The 16,657-nt window shown below is 31.3% G+C and overlaps 1 protein-coding gene across 2 annotated transcripts in view; it reads left to right on the top strand.

The window, feature by feature from the left end:
* LOC114876221 (centrosomin) overlaps nucleotides 1–16,657 on the top strand; it is a 57,677-nt gene that overhangs the window by 1,928 nt on the left and 39,092 nt on the right. The window contains exon 1 of one of the 2 annotated variants that reach the window (XM_029187458.2): nucleotides 2,488–3,394. The exons of the other annotated variant lie outside the window; for it this stretch is intronic. Within the exon in view, the coding sequence (XP_029043291.2) occupies nucleotides 3,273–3,394 (122 nt within the window). The 5' untranslated portion in view covers nucleotides 2,488–3,272. Of the gene's footprint in view, nucleotides 1–2,487; nucleotides 3,395–16,657 lie in introns of those variants that run through there. 2 annotated transcript variants of the gene reach the window in all.

The raw sequence follows: 16,657 nt of genomic DNA, 5'->3' as shown, positions 1-16,657 counted from the left end.
CATTTTCGTGGTCGTTACTTGCCCGCAAGAAATTAAATTTCTTCGAACTCTTTCCGAACAGGATGGGTTTTTATCAGAAAGGTAAAATCATAAAACGGATGACTGATAGGCTTGTCGGTATTTGTTCTGTAATCTACAGTTTTCTTATACGTAAGAAATTCATAAAATTTCTTGGATTCTTCTTTTTTTTTTAATAAATCTTATGTGGGGATTTTTGAATAGAAGAATTAGGAAAAAGATTTAACTACAAAGTCTATGACTTTCAATTTTTAAATTAAATAAAAATCTGGTCAATGGATTAAAGTAGTTTTATCAATAATAGTAGTAATTAAACCTTTATATATTCAAAATGTTAAAACATTTGGTCATTATACTTAATTTATACACATAAGTATGTTGTTTTTATGTTTGTACAAAAGTTAATATTAAATTGGATTTTAGAAATTAATCAATACTAACGATATTTTTTTTCTGTTTTCTTATGAATTTATAAACTTTATCCGGTAAACTTTATTTAACGTAACGAAGAATAAAATTGTATGCATTTTAATATGTGGTGAATAAATTAATATAAAGTTTATGGATTAATTACCTGATATAAGAGAAACAAGTTTACTAGAATTCCCAGCTGTTGCTTTCAGGAAATGTAAACAAAAATGAGCGATTACTTTTACTGGTAATCACTGATATAAATACAAGATTATACACTGGTATAATCCTCAGAACGTCCTCAATTTTATTGCACATTTAAAGTATGACTCATAGCACGGGTTAACCCTATTTGCCGGCAGTCAGTAGAATTTTGTATTATTTGTAAATCCAATGAAGTTCAATAACATATTAACATTAATATTGTAGCTTCTGATTCATAAATTATAGAAGGTATTCACCGAGTGAAAAATTGCTTTTAACACAAATTTCGTACACCGAAGTGTCTTGTGTCTGCAGGCACTACATTAATGCTATTTAGCATTTTAATTCGTAGATTATGCAGAATAGGGTGCGTTTACGATTGGCGTAACTGTGGAACCACGGCGCGCCTGGCTTTCCCAAAATGTGGATTGGCATCCCTTCCCACTAAAAAGAAAATTCATTAGCTCGTGAAATTTTAATGGAAATAAAAATTTGGGTCGAAATGCAATATGCAACTAGAAACAAAATAACGTTCTTATTAAGTGAAGAGTTAAATTTGAATTAAGTATTATTAGACATTTGACATTCTTTGTAAATTTATGAGACTTCTTATGGAAATTAATTTTCATAATAACCACCGTTCACTTTTAGTTTTAAATATACATATGCATGAAAGAATTTATAATATTATATATTGTATTTTTTTTAAGGTTTTTGTACAATATACTGCTGTAATGTTATTATTTATGGTTTGCATACGTAATATAAATAGATACTTAGGTTTTTCAGTTTAAGATTTCTAGTTTGAATTTCTCACGAATTCCTACATTAGTAAAAATCAAAATTACAATATCTATTAAATTTTGCAGTGCAGAGTCATTATAATAAAAAATATAATTATTCGACTATTCGACCTGTATTGCTACTGAACCAAAAATTGAGTATTATGCAAGACTGATTATTTTTATATTGCTTCTACAATTTATCATTTTATATAAAAGTATTAATAAATAAATTTTAATATAAGGTTAAACCAGCTTATTATAACGTTGAATCAATTTACAGTGTAAATAATCAGCTTCTATGTGGATAATCGGGTACATGGGCACTCATTAAAGCTCTAATGTTATTTTTATTTTAAAAACATAATTTGGTATGAAAATTATCTAAGGAATTGAGATTGCAACATTTATTGTTAAAAGTGTCAATGCGTTCATTGCATTACAAACGAATGTGCCTAATTGAATATTGAAAAAGAAGGAAAGAAAATAAAATATATACCAACAACAGAAGATAGAATATTCAAGGTTTAAATTTGAAAATGATCGATAGATCTCGAACATGTCTTACTATAATAATTTCTATTTTCATTGTGGAATCAATGTGTTAAATAAAACTGTTTATTTCAAAAACTGTATCAAAATGAAAAAATGACTAAAATCGAAATTACTTTTGTATCAATTCAGTCCTACGATCGCATCATTAGGTATAGCATCCCGCATTATCGTATTATGTTATCATCATGCTATCGCACCGTACTATTTTATCTCCAAATGAGAGACGCTGCATTTGACCGATGCACACCACGTTTCCGTCTCCTTACAACCCCGCTTCTACCCTGTATTTGTTTTTGTCGTTCGGTTCTCCCTCCGTCACGTACTCCGTCTGCTCTTTATCTTTGCTCTACCTTCCCTCCCTCTTTTTCCCTCTTTGCCCATTCGCATGGGGTCCATGTGACCCTCCCTTCTCTCGGTTGCTCTTCCATCAGCTCGCAAGAATCTTCCGACCTTAAACCCTCCGCTCGTTCCTGCCCCTCGATCAGAACCACAGAGCTGTGTCGCCGCCTGCTTTTCAGTTGCGTTCAATCTGTCGTCAGAGTAGGAGGTTTCGTGATCGTGTGGATCTTTGCGCTTCGTTGAAAATCCGCGTGTGATAAAAAGGACAACGGTCTGAATGGATTACACACATTGGGTATATCGAAAGTAGCAGTGATTCTTTCGATTCGATCGAGAGACTCGCGATGGAAGGCGATAGAAGACCGGTGTTAAAGCTATTGCTTTTCCCCAAGAGGACTGTGTTTAAGTACAAACTGCTGATTCAGTGACAGGGTGCTGTTTTTACGTGTTTTGTTGCCTGTCGCGAATCGATCAACAGGAGAAGAAGAGTGTTTATTCGGTGTGAAACAACGTGCTTTAGGACACAGTGGAATCGTCACCTGACGTTGGGCGAAAGTTATCTGTCGGCATTGATCGGTCCAGGAACATATAGAGGTCGATCCGTGGTAACACAGTTTCGATTTGGGACACGGTTTTTTGTTTTGAAAAAAAGAAAAAAGAAAAAGTAGATGCCCCGTTTCGTAATCGTAAGACTGACGAGATTCATCGGTTCGCACCGATAATGCTCGCTTGAAAACGTGTATGTTATAATAGACCTTTCTGTGCCAAATTAACACGTGCCAAAGCGTTTCAATTGAAAGTACAAGTTTTCTAGTATTATCGTCTAACAATAAGACTTTGTATTATTATCTATTGTTGTTTTATAGCTTTTATTGGTAAGGTTCGTTTTACACGCGTAAGTTGTTTTATATAAGAAGGGGACCCGTTTTATTTGTACGGATATTTTTATTCTGGTGTACACTGATGAGGAACAATTACCGCAATATGTTTTTCGCCGGCTACGGATATTCCAATCAACATCAAAACAATCCACCATCGCCGACCAGGACCAGCGCATGGGGTAGCGTTTACAGTCCGTTTCGAAAGTGAGTAACCCGCTGATTTCACATCGAGTATAGTGAATCTATAGTCAATTGTTTGTTAAAAAAAATTAGAATATACGTATAAGGCACCCTATCTAATCCTCCCTAACATACAGTGCAGTGGGGCGCAAATGTATTTGTACCTGCACCCTTTAAAACAGAATAAGTTTTTTAAAATTGGATCAAAGATTTTAATTTTTCTTTTTTTTTTTTAAACCTAGGAAAGTTATTTGATTAGATAACGTGTTTTCGTTATTCTTAAAAAATTGCAGCTCGTATTTTACAATTTTTTTAGTAACTAAGTTATATATGTATATGCTATGTTTTTCGAATTTGGATATTGAAAAAAAATACATTTTGCAGCGAAAATGCGTCACGCAAGTAGATCAAAACGATTTTCACTACGTTTCCCCTGTCGTTACCTAAATTTAGATTGTCGTGAATATTTTAAGGTAAACCTTGCATCGTTACTTTCTCGATATGTAACAAGAGGGTGCGGTTTGACAGCTTTGAATAACAGCATCAAATGTTTCATTGTAAACGCGGTAATCAAAGAAGCCGCTAAATGCAGCATCCTTTTACTTCTTGCATCGTTTCTGCGAACTTGGAAATTGTCTGACAAATATTCCAAGAAGGTGGTATTTTACAAATTTCTATTGTACTTCACACGTATTTTAACTACATATTTATTGTAGTGTTTCATTAAGTCATTTGGAAAATTGAAAAAAACATTTATTATTTAAAAAAAAAAATTACATAGCTTTTGAAATTGATTTGAGTACACTGTATTGTAAAAATTTATTATTTGATATATTTGTGATGTAGAGTATTGTGTAATATAACATTTTATACTAATCATTTAATTTAAAACATCTACATATATTTAGTAATGTCCAGATTTGTTGAAGCTTAGTAAATGCACTTTCTGCACTTTATAGGTGCACTATTATTAAACATTGTACACACGATTTCATTGAAGATAGGTTCAAAAGTATACTTCATTATATTTGTTATCTTCAAGTCTTTGTAATTGTAAGTTTCCTGATGTACAGTATCGAGCATGGTAGACTTCCCCAGGAAAAATGGCCATATGCCCTCCCTCCGTAGGTTCCCAGCCTCTTCTAACAAGGGACCATCCCGAAGTGACAATTTCCGATTTTGATGAAACTTATGTATAATATAGATCTCGAAAAAATATTTGACACGTATTTTTTTGTAGCTGCCGACATTCATGTTAAGTCCCCAAAGTGGAGGGTGAGAATCAGATTTGGTCGAATATCTCTGAAACCAGCAGAGCTAGAGGGATGGTGTAAATTGCAAGATTATGTATTTTTTATGAGGAATCCAAATTTCTACGTTTTTACTGGTAACGGTATTACAGTGAACCTAACAACTTTGTTTCGGGTGGGGTCAAAATTACCGTCGCAGGTATAAGAATCAGCCGGCCAGGAGAATTCGAAAACCCCGTAGAATTTTGTTTCACGAAGTATCATTATTGCAATCATTACATTGAATAAAATAATAATTTCATTATTTTCAGCTTTTCAGAAAATTGCAAGAACCAACGGTCACACCAGCTGTTTTTAGAGCTCCCATATCTTTGTAAACGTGAAACAAGTTGGTTTCAGTTGCCAAAAATTTGAAACAATTCGGGTGCAATAGCACCGCCGCCCGGCTGATTCTTATACCTGCGACGGTGATTTTGATCTTACCCAAAACAAAGTTGTTAGATTCACTGTAATACCGTTACCAGTAAAAACGTAGAAGTTTGGATTCCTCATAAAAAACTACATAATCTTGCAATTTACACCATCCCTCTAGCTCTGCTAGTTTCAGAGATATTCGACCAAATATGATTCTCACCCTCCACTTTGGGGACTTAACATGAATGTCGGCAGCTACAAAAAATAAGTGTCAAATATTTTTTCAATATCTATATTATACATAAGTTTCATCAAAATCGGAAATTGTCACTTCGGGATGGTCCCTTGTAAGTTTACAGATTTTTGGGTTTCTGTTCCGAGGAGAGTGAGGCCTCCCACCACTTACGTATAAATATTTCCACGAGAACATTTTTTACATACGCCATTTTACCTAGGGAAACCTAATGTGCTCGATATTGTACAATAGTAAATTAAGTAAATAATTATTGAGTAACCATTATTTTATTACTTATCTATTTTGTTGTTCAAATATCTGTTTGTAATTTGTATTAGATTAAACATGATTTGATGACATAGGTAAATGTATCATATAATAATATTTATGATATACCAGTTCAAAGGTTAAAGTTATATGAAAATTATTACATAAACACTTTATTAATCGTTTTCAACATAAAATGGCTAATCGATAGTTACAGTAAACCATGACCGATTTCGGAGCATATAAAGTTTGACACGATTTGATGACATAAAAATAGTTTAAAATAATGTTACTCTGAAGGGTTGTAGGTATATATGTAATTGGTTAATTATTCGTTGAAAATGGAATATTCACTAATGAACAGTACTATGCTGTATGTACAATATATTACCTACAATGAAGAACTAATCAATTTGTATTAAGAATCATAACACCTTTATATATATAGTCATTTTTATTGAACTTTAGGCTTTAAATTGATATGCTATAAGTGCTATTTCGTGGTACTTTTATAAGATCTAATAATCTAATGTCACGCGTACAATTTTGGTTTCAAATTAGTGGAAGATTCCAACTACGCAGTGGTAAAAGTACTACAAAGGGTTGGTATCTGTTCCTGGTGTGCAAATACCAGATCAATTGTTGTTTTCTCCTCAAACTGACTCATAAATACACTATGGTGATTAATAGTTTGCTTAGGAAGCTATTTATACCCCGTAAAGTATTGAAGACGAAATCCTTTGTTTGCTTATTAATCTATTCAAGTTTAGAGTTCATCGTTAATAACTTCCATGAATTTAACCTTAGATTCGTTGGTTTCGTAATTAACACATTCATTAACATAAATTCGTTTTTATTAAAGCTACTACTGAATAGGAACCATGAATCATTTAGCCAGACGTTTGTTTATAGTATTTATGTATGCTATAATGTATAGGAATTAATGAATTAAGAGAAAGAATACAGGAACGAGTTAATAGAGTCATATTCAATTGTACTTTATTCTAGCATGGTTGAATATTAAATTGCAAGAGGTCAACGCTCATTGTGATTATACTACTTACAATTAGTCAGCTTTGTTTCATTTCTTGTGAAAATGCTTATCACGCCGATGTAAGTGCAAGCTATAATTGACAACATTTATTAAATTACAAAAGTACAAGAAAAGAAGGTGCATTGTTTATTTTAAAATTTTTTATAGTTCTTTTTTTCATCTTGAAAACTGATGTAATTTAAATATTCTTTTAATAATACTTTTTAAACTAAATGAAAATGAATACCAAAAATTAATGAACAAAATATATTATGTATTATGCAAGTAATTATTTTAATAATTTCTAGAGAAACACACATTAATTTTATTCTTCTTTTTTTTTAATACGAATTTTTTTTAAATAGTTTTTACTATATTGTAGCTAGAACTGGAGCTATTTGAACATCGTGGTATTTAAATTATTCCCAAGTACATACTTGAATGCCATGAATAAACTTTAAATATTCTAGTATTCGAACATACAGGGTGTCCCATGCAACTGGAACAAACTATAGCTTTGAAACCTTAAAAGACAGACGAAATTAAGTAGCATTGAATTGAGCATAACTTCCCGATTCCGGAAATGGAGGCATTTCAAAGATTTCAATGTCAATTTTATTCTTTTAGACGAAACTATATACTTTTCTATATGTTTATCGAAGTTCTGTACGAAAAGAGCTTTGTTCTCTACAAAAAGTATTAAGATATTTGGATTGAAAATTGATTGGTTCAAAAGGAATCTTCAGAAGAGACTTTTCCTGTCACTTTGTAAGATATTTTTCGAAATAATCAATTTTCGACCCAAGTATCAAATACTATTTTGTAAAGAATAACAAAGTGCATCGATTGACGTCTAATAAAGTACTTACCCAGTTCTAATCAAATTTTTTCAAATCATGTTCCGTACACATTTTCTTTAACCTCTGTCGAACCTTGGGAACTGGAGTCATTCGAATCTTTTGGTATTTAAATTACTCGTTGGTACTTTGGTGCCATGAATAAGCTTTCAATATTTTAGCAATCGAACATAGAAGCACTTTTATACAGAGTGTTAAATAAGAAAAAGGCTTAGGATCTATATATTCGATACACTGTTCATAGGATTGAATAAAAAGAGAGTAAATAAGTATTATTTATAAATTATTAATTAATATAACTAATCAATAATTAGTTTCCAAACAAGTATCACGAATACTTAAAATAAAAGTATTGAAAATATTTAAAAAAAAATGTCAGTCTTTCTCAACATTTTCTTTTGTGTTTGAAACACGGAAATTCTTGTGAGAATCACAATGTATGCGTCGCAAAAAAGTCGTCACACAATGGCCATTTACGCATCGAACGTTTGCGATACGTCAGACTAAATTGAATCGATTTACATACATGCACGTTTTTCAAGTACATATCTTGTGCATTCATTAAAGCCTTAATGAACTCTTTCGCCCACTGGACACATACACGGTGAGACGTATAACAGTAGGTACGGTAGCTAGACACTCGCTGTAAACAATGTTTCCACTTGACAAGGGCGAACTAATTGTTTAACTGGGCAAGTTAATACGTTTAACGATCTGGTAATTGAGGAAGGTTTGCACGTTAACGTGAATTAGCTCGTTCTAATATCGCTCAACAATGTTTCGAACGATCATGCGATGCTAAAGCTGATTTATGGTATTACTTCCAGTGAAAACATGTTGATGATCCACCGATTATTATCCTCTTAATCTTTGGCCTTATAATATCGAGTCATACTTTTGGATCAGTTGACTGAATTGCATTTATAGTAGGAGTGAAACGTATTAGTCATTAGGAATTTTGAGGTTAGGTTAAGTCTTGTAAGAAAATCATAACACGAACATAATGGAAATGTGAAAAGTCATCGTGACTAATTTAACCCTTTGGATAATGGACAACTAATATTATACAATTTAACTTTTTATTGGATGGTTTTTTGTATTTTAAAACTAGAAAGACTGAAACTTAATATATATCTATATTGTCCCAAAGCAGTCAAAATGACTGCATTGTGAAAGAATAACTATCTGTAAAGAAATTTGTTTAAAATTAATTTTTAATATTTCTTATACTATTTACAGTCATATAGCAAGTTATTAGTAAGTATTAACAATCAATGATTCTCCTTCCCCCCTAAAATACGTTATCGCGCATTCAAGGGGAATGTGGTACGTGGGCAGGCCTGGCATAAAGATTCGAATAACAAGTCACGTTACAAGTGACGGTAATCAAAAAATATATAAACTGTTATGCGAATTGGGAGCCGATCTGGTCATATAAGAAATTTACTCAATGCAATAGTAAAAGTCATTTGATTATTATTTAAAATTTTCCAAGTAGTCAAAATGACTGCCTTAGGCAATAGAGGTATAACACATATATATACCGGAAATGAAAGAGGGGGGGAGGCAACTACAATAGTTAATAAACGCATTTATATGTTGTACAAAAAGTCACAAAATTCTAAGAAGCTGTGTCATTCTATACACAATTGTTTTTCTAATTGAAATTGAAAAGCAGTCAAAATGACTGCCTTAGGCAATCTAGTGTTAAAAGACCTAGTTGGGGTAACTAGGATTTTATTCTAGGGTGGGCGAGGTCCCAGAAATTTTGGAATTTCGAAATTCTGGAGGAGTTTTGACAATTTGGAAACTTGGGATGTAGCGATGTGCCCGAACTGACTAGTCGGGTCGATTCGGAAAACATCGGGCAGGCATCCGATACATGCGTGCAGTCGGGTATCCCGACTATTTCGGAAAATTATCTTATTCCAAAATTTCATATAAAACAAATTTTGCACATGCTTATTGCAAGTATTATTAACAAGTAGATGAGAGTTGGGTCGTGGACTGCGGTCCACGGGAGCTCGTCCGATTCTGCCCGACTGTATCCGACCGAACCCGAGGTGAGTACTTACATAGTCGGGCTACCCGACTGCGCGCATGTATCGGACGCCCGCCCGAGCTTGTAATATCGGGTACCTACACATCCCTATTGGGATGTTAAAATTTTAGAGCGGCGAGAGGGGTAATGCACTTGGGGGGGGGGGGGGGGGCAACTCTGGCCTCTAACTAGTTACACCATGATAGTCACAAATGTTTGAATAATACAAGAATTTTGTAGCATATTATTTTATGTAGCACATTTGCTATATATTCAATAACGGGTTAAATTTAATTTTAGATTTTTCTATTTTTATTTTCCAAGCTTTACCTTATTTCTTTAGTTATTATCTACTTCTTCGATCTTTAAAACATTTGAATACCTAATTTTAGACGAAGCATTTTTGCATTTCGTAATTCTGTGTCACAATTATTGACAACATCCGCCGTTTGATAGTTAAATCATCGTGAAAGTTCCAAATCCGCAATCTAATTATTCATAATATAATAAATATCCATTTGAATATTCTTTATATATTTATTGTCATCTGTATTGCTACTTATTTTTAGGAATTTTGAAACTGCAGTTTGTGTTTTACATTTGTTACCGAAAAAGATTTATTGCTGATGATAATTTATATCTAAAGTATTACTGGATATCGCAGATTTTTTAATTGACACGTGGTGTTTAAATGAAATGTTAAAATATCAAAATATCGTTGAACTTTGTTAACCTTTACGCAGTAACACGACCAGCGAACAGTTTTTAGTTTTAACTTTATTTTATCTTTTCGAATATCGTTCGTTAAACGTTTAATTAAAATTCACTACAATTTTATTTTGACACGTACTAAAATTAAGTGACGTTTACCGAATCGTTCAAACAAAGTTTTCTTTAATAAATTAAATGTTATAAAGTTGAAGTTAATGATAAAAATGTTTAAAGAATCATATATGAATAATTAAAGCGTATTAAAATGTGGTATATAAGGCAATTATAATTTATTTTAATAATTATATATGATTTTTAATTTTGGTGATGCCAATTTGATATTGTAAATTGAAGAATATTTTAATTAACAAATTTTCTAACAGTATGCAAAGCTGATGTTACTTAAACGTTGTATTAATTTAAAATACAGTGGAAATGTTTCTAGATTCTACGCAATAAATAATTCCACCAGTGAAGCTCAGATTATATGTGTGATTATTCCATAATAATTAATGTTTAAATTTACTGAATTTAAATTACAAAAGAATTTTTCTAAATTGCAAATTTTTATAATTTAGTTGTTATATTATGTTTTATAGAATTTATACATGTTTATAATAATTTCTAATAGAAAAGTAAAAGATTGATTATTATTTGACGTAGAATCACGTGCTTAATTATTATAAATGACAGAGATAATAAAACTCTTTGATGGTAACTTTCTTGCAACAATTCATAAAACAGTATAAAATAATTTTTAAACAAATGAGATTAATATATGAATCTTATGACAATTTATATATTTTAGATAATTAATTAACTCTTTTAACCCTAATTGAACAAATACGCCATGATGAATGTTTCTGACTCTCTGTTGGACAATATATGTCACATGTATGCGTTATTTTATATTTTATTTTTATTCATTTGAATATATAGGTACTACTACCTTTAATTGGCAACGGTGACAATAAATAACAGTAACACGAAGGATAAATTTTATGTATACAATAAAAAAGAAGAAATTTGGGTGGAAAGGTTTAATAGATGATCTTACATGACTTTAGTCTAGAATGTAATCATCATTAATATGAAACTTTTTTTTCTTTTAAATGTGTTATACAAGTCGGTGAGTGTTTATATCAAGTTGTGTCAAAGGTAATCTCGAGGCCTTCCCAATATTGTAAACAGTTCGCTCTTTGTTGTATTTTACAATGGATCATCAGAGAACAAATGATACAAAATTTTGTACAAAGGAAGTTCTATGAAAAGAATGCACTCCCTATAGAATCGATTAATACTCGTACCTCGTGCTCCTGTTTCGGTCCATGCCACCATATCTGCTCTCCGGGTATTGATTACTTACACAACCACCCTCCATTTTGCCATATGACGACAACTCTCTGCGTCATTTCATGAAATTGTTTTCAATCTTATCAATTCTTCGACGATTCGACTTGTCTTCGATGATTAGCTAGCAGTACACGTACGGCGGAGAACAATATAGCTATCGTTAATTTAAATTTTTAATATGATTGGGAAAAATAGATAAATTATTAATTTGATCAATAATTTTTTTGGAAGTGCATTATTAAAATTTTTGGATTTTCAGATTTAGATTTGTAGATTCTGTTTTACAAAAGATATTGTTAAATATTGTTTCAGTATGGTTGCACTTAGTTTCATACATATTATACTAATTTTTATGCTGTTCCGTTTGCACGTTATGAAATGCGTTATGAATTATGTAACGAATCTCTGTTGCGACCAATTGTAGCTTTGCAACGACGCAGATGGTCGTTTTATTAATTTCTGATTCATTTCTACGTCAGTTTCGTCATATTTGTAATGTTTTGTAATTGCATTTTATAATAAACATTTGGTTTTGATACTAAATAAGGACAATATATTTACCATTTGAGAATGATTAAATCATTGCATTAAAATGACATTAATGTCTCTATTTTCCTTATCGCAATATTAGTAAAATCATTTCTTTTTAAATCAGATTCTGTATTATCTTCATTCGCACATGTATTTACTTACTACTATATTTTGAAAAGAGATAAAGTTGCTACATTATAAAAGGTTTAGGTTGCTGGGATCATAGAATATCTGACATGATTTCATGACAGAAAAGTTTCTTAAAATAGCAATTATGATATATTAATTTAAAGCTAACAGTAAGATTGAATAAAAATGACTGCGTAAAGATTTTATCACGATTTTGCATAAAAAGTTCTTTGTAAGAAATTGGATAATTCAATGTTAATGAATTAATTGTTCTGTTGTTTATTGTAACGAAGAGATGACCAATTTTGATTAAGAATAATGATAACCTTTACTTCTTCAAGCTTAAAATTAACATGCTATACAATATTATCTTGTAATACCTTTCTGTCATCAAATCATGTGAGACTTCCTAGGTTTCAAAATCTGCTATTTAATGTGCAGCAATGCCATTTTCAACAACCCTTAAACTTAAAAATGGTATGCCATAAATGTTATTTTATGGTACTTACTTTTATGTCAAGATTGTTTATTAATGATTTTCATATTTCAATCCTCAGCTTTAGTAATGCAGAAAGAATTGTGTCCCTTAAATTTGTAAATATTAGCCATGTAAGTTTATAAGAAATGTCCATACATGTATCGAGAAAAACTCCGTCAAATAGAATTTGTAAATCTACGTTCTATTGTTTGAAAATTGGCTATTTTGAGTTATCGTTATCTGTTGTATAAAGTTCACAATAATAATATGAACGTCGGTGTCATCCCTTCGCTTTTCCTCCGTGTTCGTTCCGGTTCGGAAGACTTCTGAGGCGTCCAAAGATTCTCAGAAGTCTGGATCTGGATTAGTTAAACGTGGACGTAAGGGTTGTGCTTAATATATCAGAGTCGGATGTTGGGGTGCAGTTGAAAAGAGGAGAGGACACCCATGGTTATAGCGATTTGTGTCTCCCATTTCCGAGGTGAACGGGATTACGTTGGTCTTGCAGTTTTTTAAATAGACTGTGCTAAAAAAAAAATTGGTAGCCCTCGTCTTTTGAAGAGTGACGAAGGATGACGAAGGTTAATGATACGTACAAAGAGTTCTGGTAATTATTTGAGCGAGTTTTTGTGTGGAGGTTCAAGAAAAGGAAATTATATTTTTAACAGGACGTACAAGAGGGACGTAATACTTTAGATAACTATTAAATTGTTGAGGACGAAGTGGTTAATTCAATCATAAAACTTTGTTAAAAATAATATTCATTAATCCTTCTTTGCTAAGTTTTTTCCCGTCATTTTAAAAAGAAACAGCTTTAAACAATATAAGATATTTTTCTCATTTAGAAATTTATTTTTAAAAAAATTGTATCGTTATGTAAGACAAAATTTATAATTGGAAAAGGTTGGAAACACAAGAATATCATAGTACAGGGGTTCTTAAACTTATGTAGTCCGAGGACCCCCTCTTGAACAACATCGTTTTCGTACAATGTTTATTAGTTATATAAAATATAGAAACCTGGAAAAAAGTCAACTTCTGAGAAAAATACAAATAATAATTTTTAAGCAATATGATATAAAAATAAAGAGAAATACATAAAAATCACAGAAGTTCGTGTTTTATTTATTGCCTTAAAAATATATTTTTTATTGCTCCGCTCTTCTTGCCTTTTCATTGTCTGCTTCAACTGTTTGCAACCATTTTTTATAATTTCGCGGACCCCTGGTAATGGCTACGCGGACCTCCAGGGGTCCGAGGACCACAGTTTAAGAACCTATGTCATAGTATATTATTTTATATAGCAGATTTGCAATATAATTAGTGAAGGACTTCGAAACATTTATATTTTTACCAACTACGAAACATTTAAAATCGGAGCTGTCGTTAGATATTGCAGAGCCCGGGATAAAAGTCGAGATTACTAAAAGTATTCAATGAGATACACGTAACTGTAAAATTAAAGATAACACGAATATTTTGTACTTGTTATATGTACTGTGAAATTTGATAATAAATTTAATAGTTTTGAAAGCATTTTAAATGTGGGGTAAGTTCGATCGGTGCCTGGGGGCGGCTCTGTTCAGAATTACAGACTTTAGTTGATCATGGTTGCTTATTTCAGTTAGTTCATATTTTCCATTCTATTGAAATTTCTGTTGATATTTATTTTATTGAAACTTTAGGTGCATGATTCCTAAATTCGTACGTATTATGAAATTTAAAAGGATACAATATTCTGATTATTTAGAAAAAAGAAATAAAAATGTATAGTTTTATTAATTCATTTGCATCAGGAATTTGATATACCCATTCGTTCCATGTGCAAGATTATTACCTTTAATAAGATACAGTAATGATAATAATAATAATTAATATATAAATGAAGAAAAATTTAATACTATTGTATTCGGATGCATAACAAAATTTTTTAGATAGCTATTTCTCATCGAAAATCAATAGAAGTACAAAAATTGTATGCTTTTGATCCGTTTTGTCACATTTGATGTCATCTTGAAAAAAAAAAAAAAAAAAGAAAAAAAGTAGTTATATGAACACATTTTTCAAACCTTCTAATAATGCATATGGATTAATTTCTTAAAAGTTTGTTGGACGCTTTTAGAATAATCCAATTATCGTTTAAAATTATTCATTTTGTAATATTGTTAATTATTTTAATAATTCTTTTATACTGCCTGTTCTGTATATCTATGTGATATTCTTCTATTTATTACTGTCTATCTTTCTTTAATATTTAAATTATCTAACTGTTCTCAAAAATGTTCGATGCCTCTAGTATTACGGCTATTTAATCATTATTTCAAATTTGGATATTTTCCTGCGTCTCTGTGGAATTGTAAAGTGGCGGGATAATATGATAAAGATAACGATTATTTTAATAAATAGAGTTCGATTAAAGAAGAAAAAGAAATTGCATTGAATTAATTTATACATCTATCAAAGGGTTTTTGAAATTAAAATAAATTAGATTTGCCAACATGATTTTATACATTGCGTCTCTATTTTTAGTTTTAATTTTAAAGCACTCTTTTTTAAACTTCAGAATTTCAACAAAATCATTAACTTCTATGAATCTTTAAGGAGATGGTCCATGTTTGAAGCAAGTTTCTAAGCACTAGAAGCCAGTGCTGTCGGCTTTTCCAGACAGCACGGTGCGGTGGCGAATAATAGTAGAACTCTTAGAACTTGTTAAGATTCGCGACAACACGCTGGAGGAACGTTATCCGTTAATTACTCATTTTACGTTTCAACACCGGCCGGCAGGAATAGCATTTGGATGAAATCTATATTAAACCTTTCTGGAAATACTGCATTTCCTTATTGCTTTTACCCGTGGTTTCACGTGGTTCGCTACTATAAATCACTGGCATGTCATCCAAACAGTTTTACATTACGTTAAACCATCGTTCGTTCAAACGATGACCATTGAAATCGAAATCTGGGTCGTTGTTAACCCTTTCATTACGGCAGTTTTCGTTACAAATACCCAACAGCTATTAATAAAACCTATTTACTCGTTAAATAGTATACTAAATACATTTCAACCTTTTCGGAGGCGGCGCAAAATTAAAAACTTTTCTTCTACTAGAAAGATCCTAGTTCAGGCGTCGGCAACCTATCAAATCGTTATTAGCAGCATCGTATATTCGGGTATTTTTAATTTTGCGCCGCCTCCGAAAAGGTTGAAATGTATTTAGTATATTATTTAACGAGTAAATAGGTTTTATTAATAGCTGTTGGGTATTTGTATAAATGAAGTAGAAATTATTTCATATTTTTTAGTGCATTTCGAAGTCGGTTGTATTTTTTGTTAAAAATTATTTTATGGGCCTTTAAGTACGCTCCACGGCTGAAGTGTATTGTAATCGTGATTGTTGTCTCAGCGGCTGTATATGTATATGTAATAGAATAAAACGTCTACGTGTGTAAACCGAAAACGAGTGTGTTTCTTTGCGAAAGCGAATCGCTGCTAAAATCCTTGACAGTCTTCTTACAATACAATAAATTTTATTTCAAATATTTTTTAATAAAATTAATAGATAACTATTGATTTCGGATGGTCATTTTTAATGTATTATCCTATATAAATCTCACTGTGAATTATTGTTTATAATAACCAACAACCAGTCATTTTGTATCGAAAACATTAATAAAATATTCTTGAAACTTTCAACTTCAAATTGATGCACCATAAGTGTCATTCTACAATACTTTTAGGGCATTAAATTGTGATAGATTTTATATACATAAAAATTATTCATTTTCATCATCATCAGTCATTTTGTATTACCTCATGTAAAATGAAATTTTTTCGCATTTTTTTTTTTTCTCGCTGAAGTCGATAGGAAATTTCCTCGGGAATGCGATAAAAAAGTTAGAAAGTGATCAGAGATGTTCTTGTATGTTATTTTCAAAAACAAGTGAACGGTTGTATTGGGCGATTTATCTGTTACTCAAGTTTTAAACG

Source organism: Osmia bicornis, chromosome 2 (assembly GCF_907164935.1).
Source record: "Osmia bicornis bicornis chromosome 2, iOsmBic2.1, whole genome shotgun sequence".
In the NCBI taxonomy this organism is placed as follows: domain Eukaryota; kingdom Metazoa; phylum Arthropoda; class Insecta; order Hymenoptera; family Megachilidae; genus Osmia; species Osmia bicornis.
This window is presented reverse-complemented; position numbering and strand designations above follow the sequence as displayed.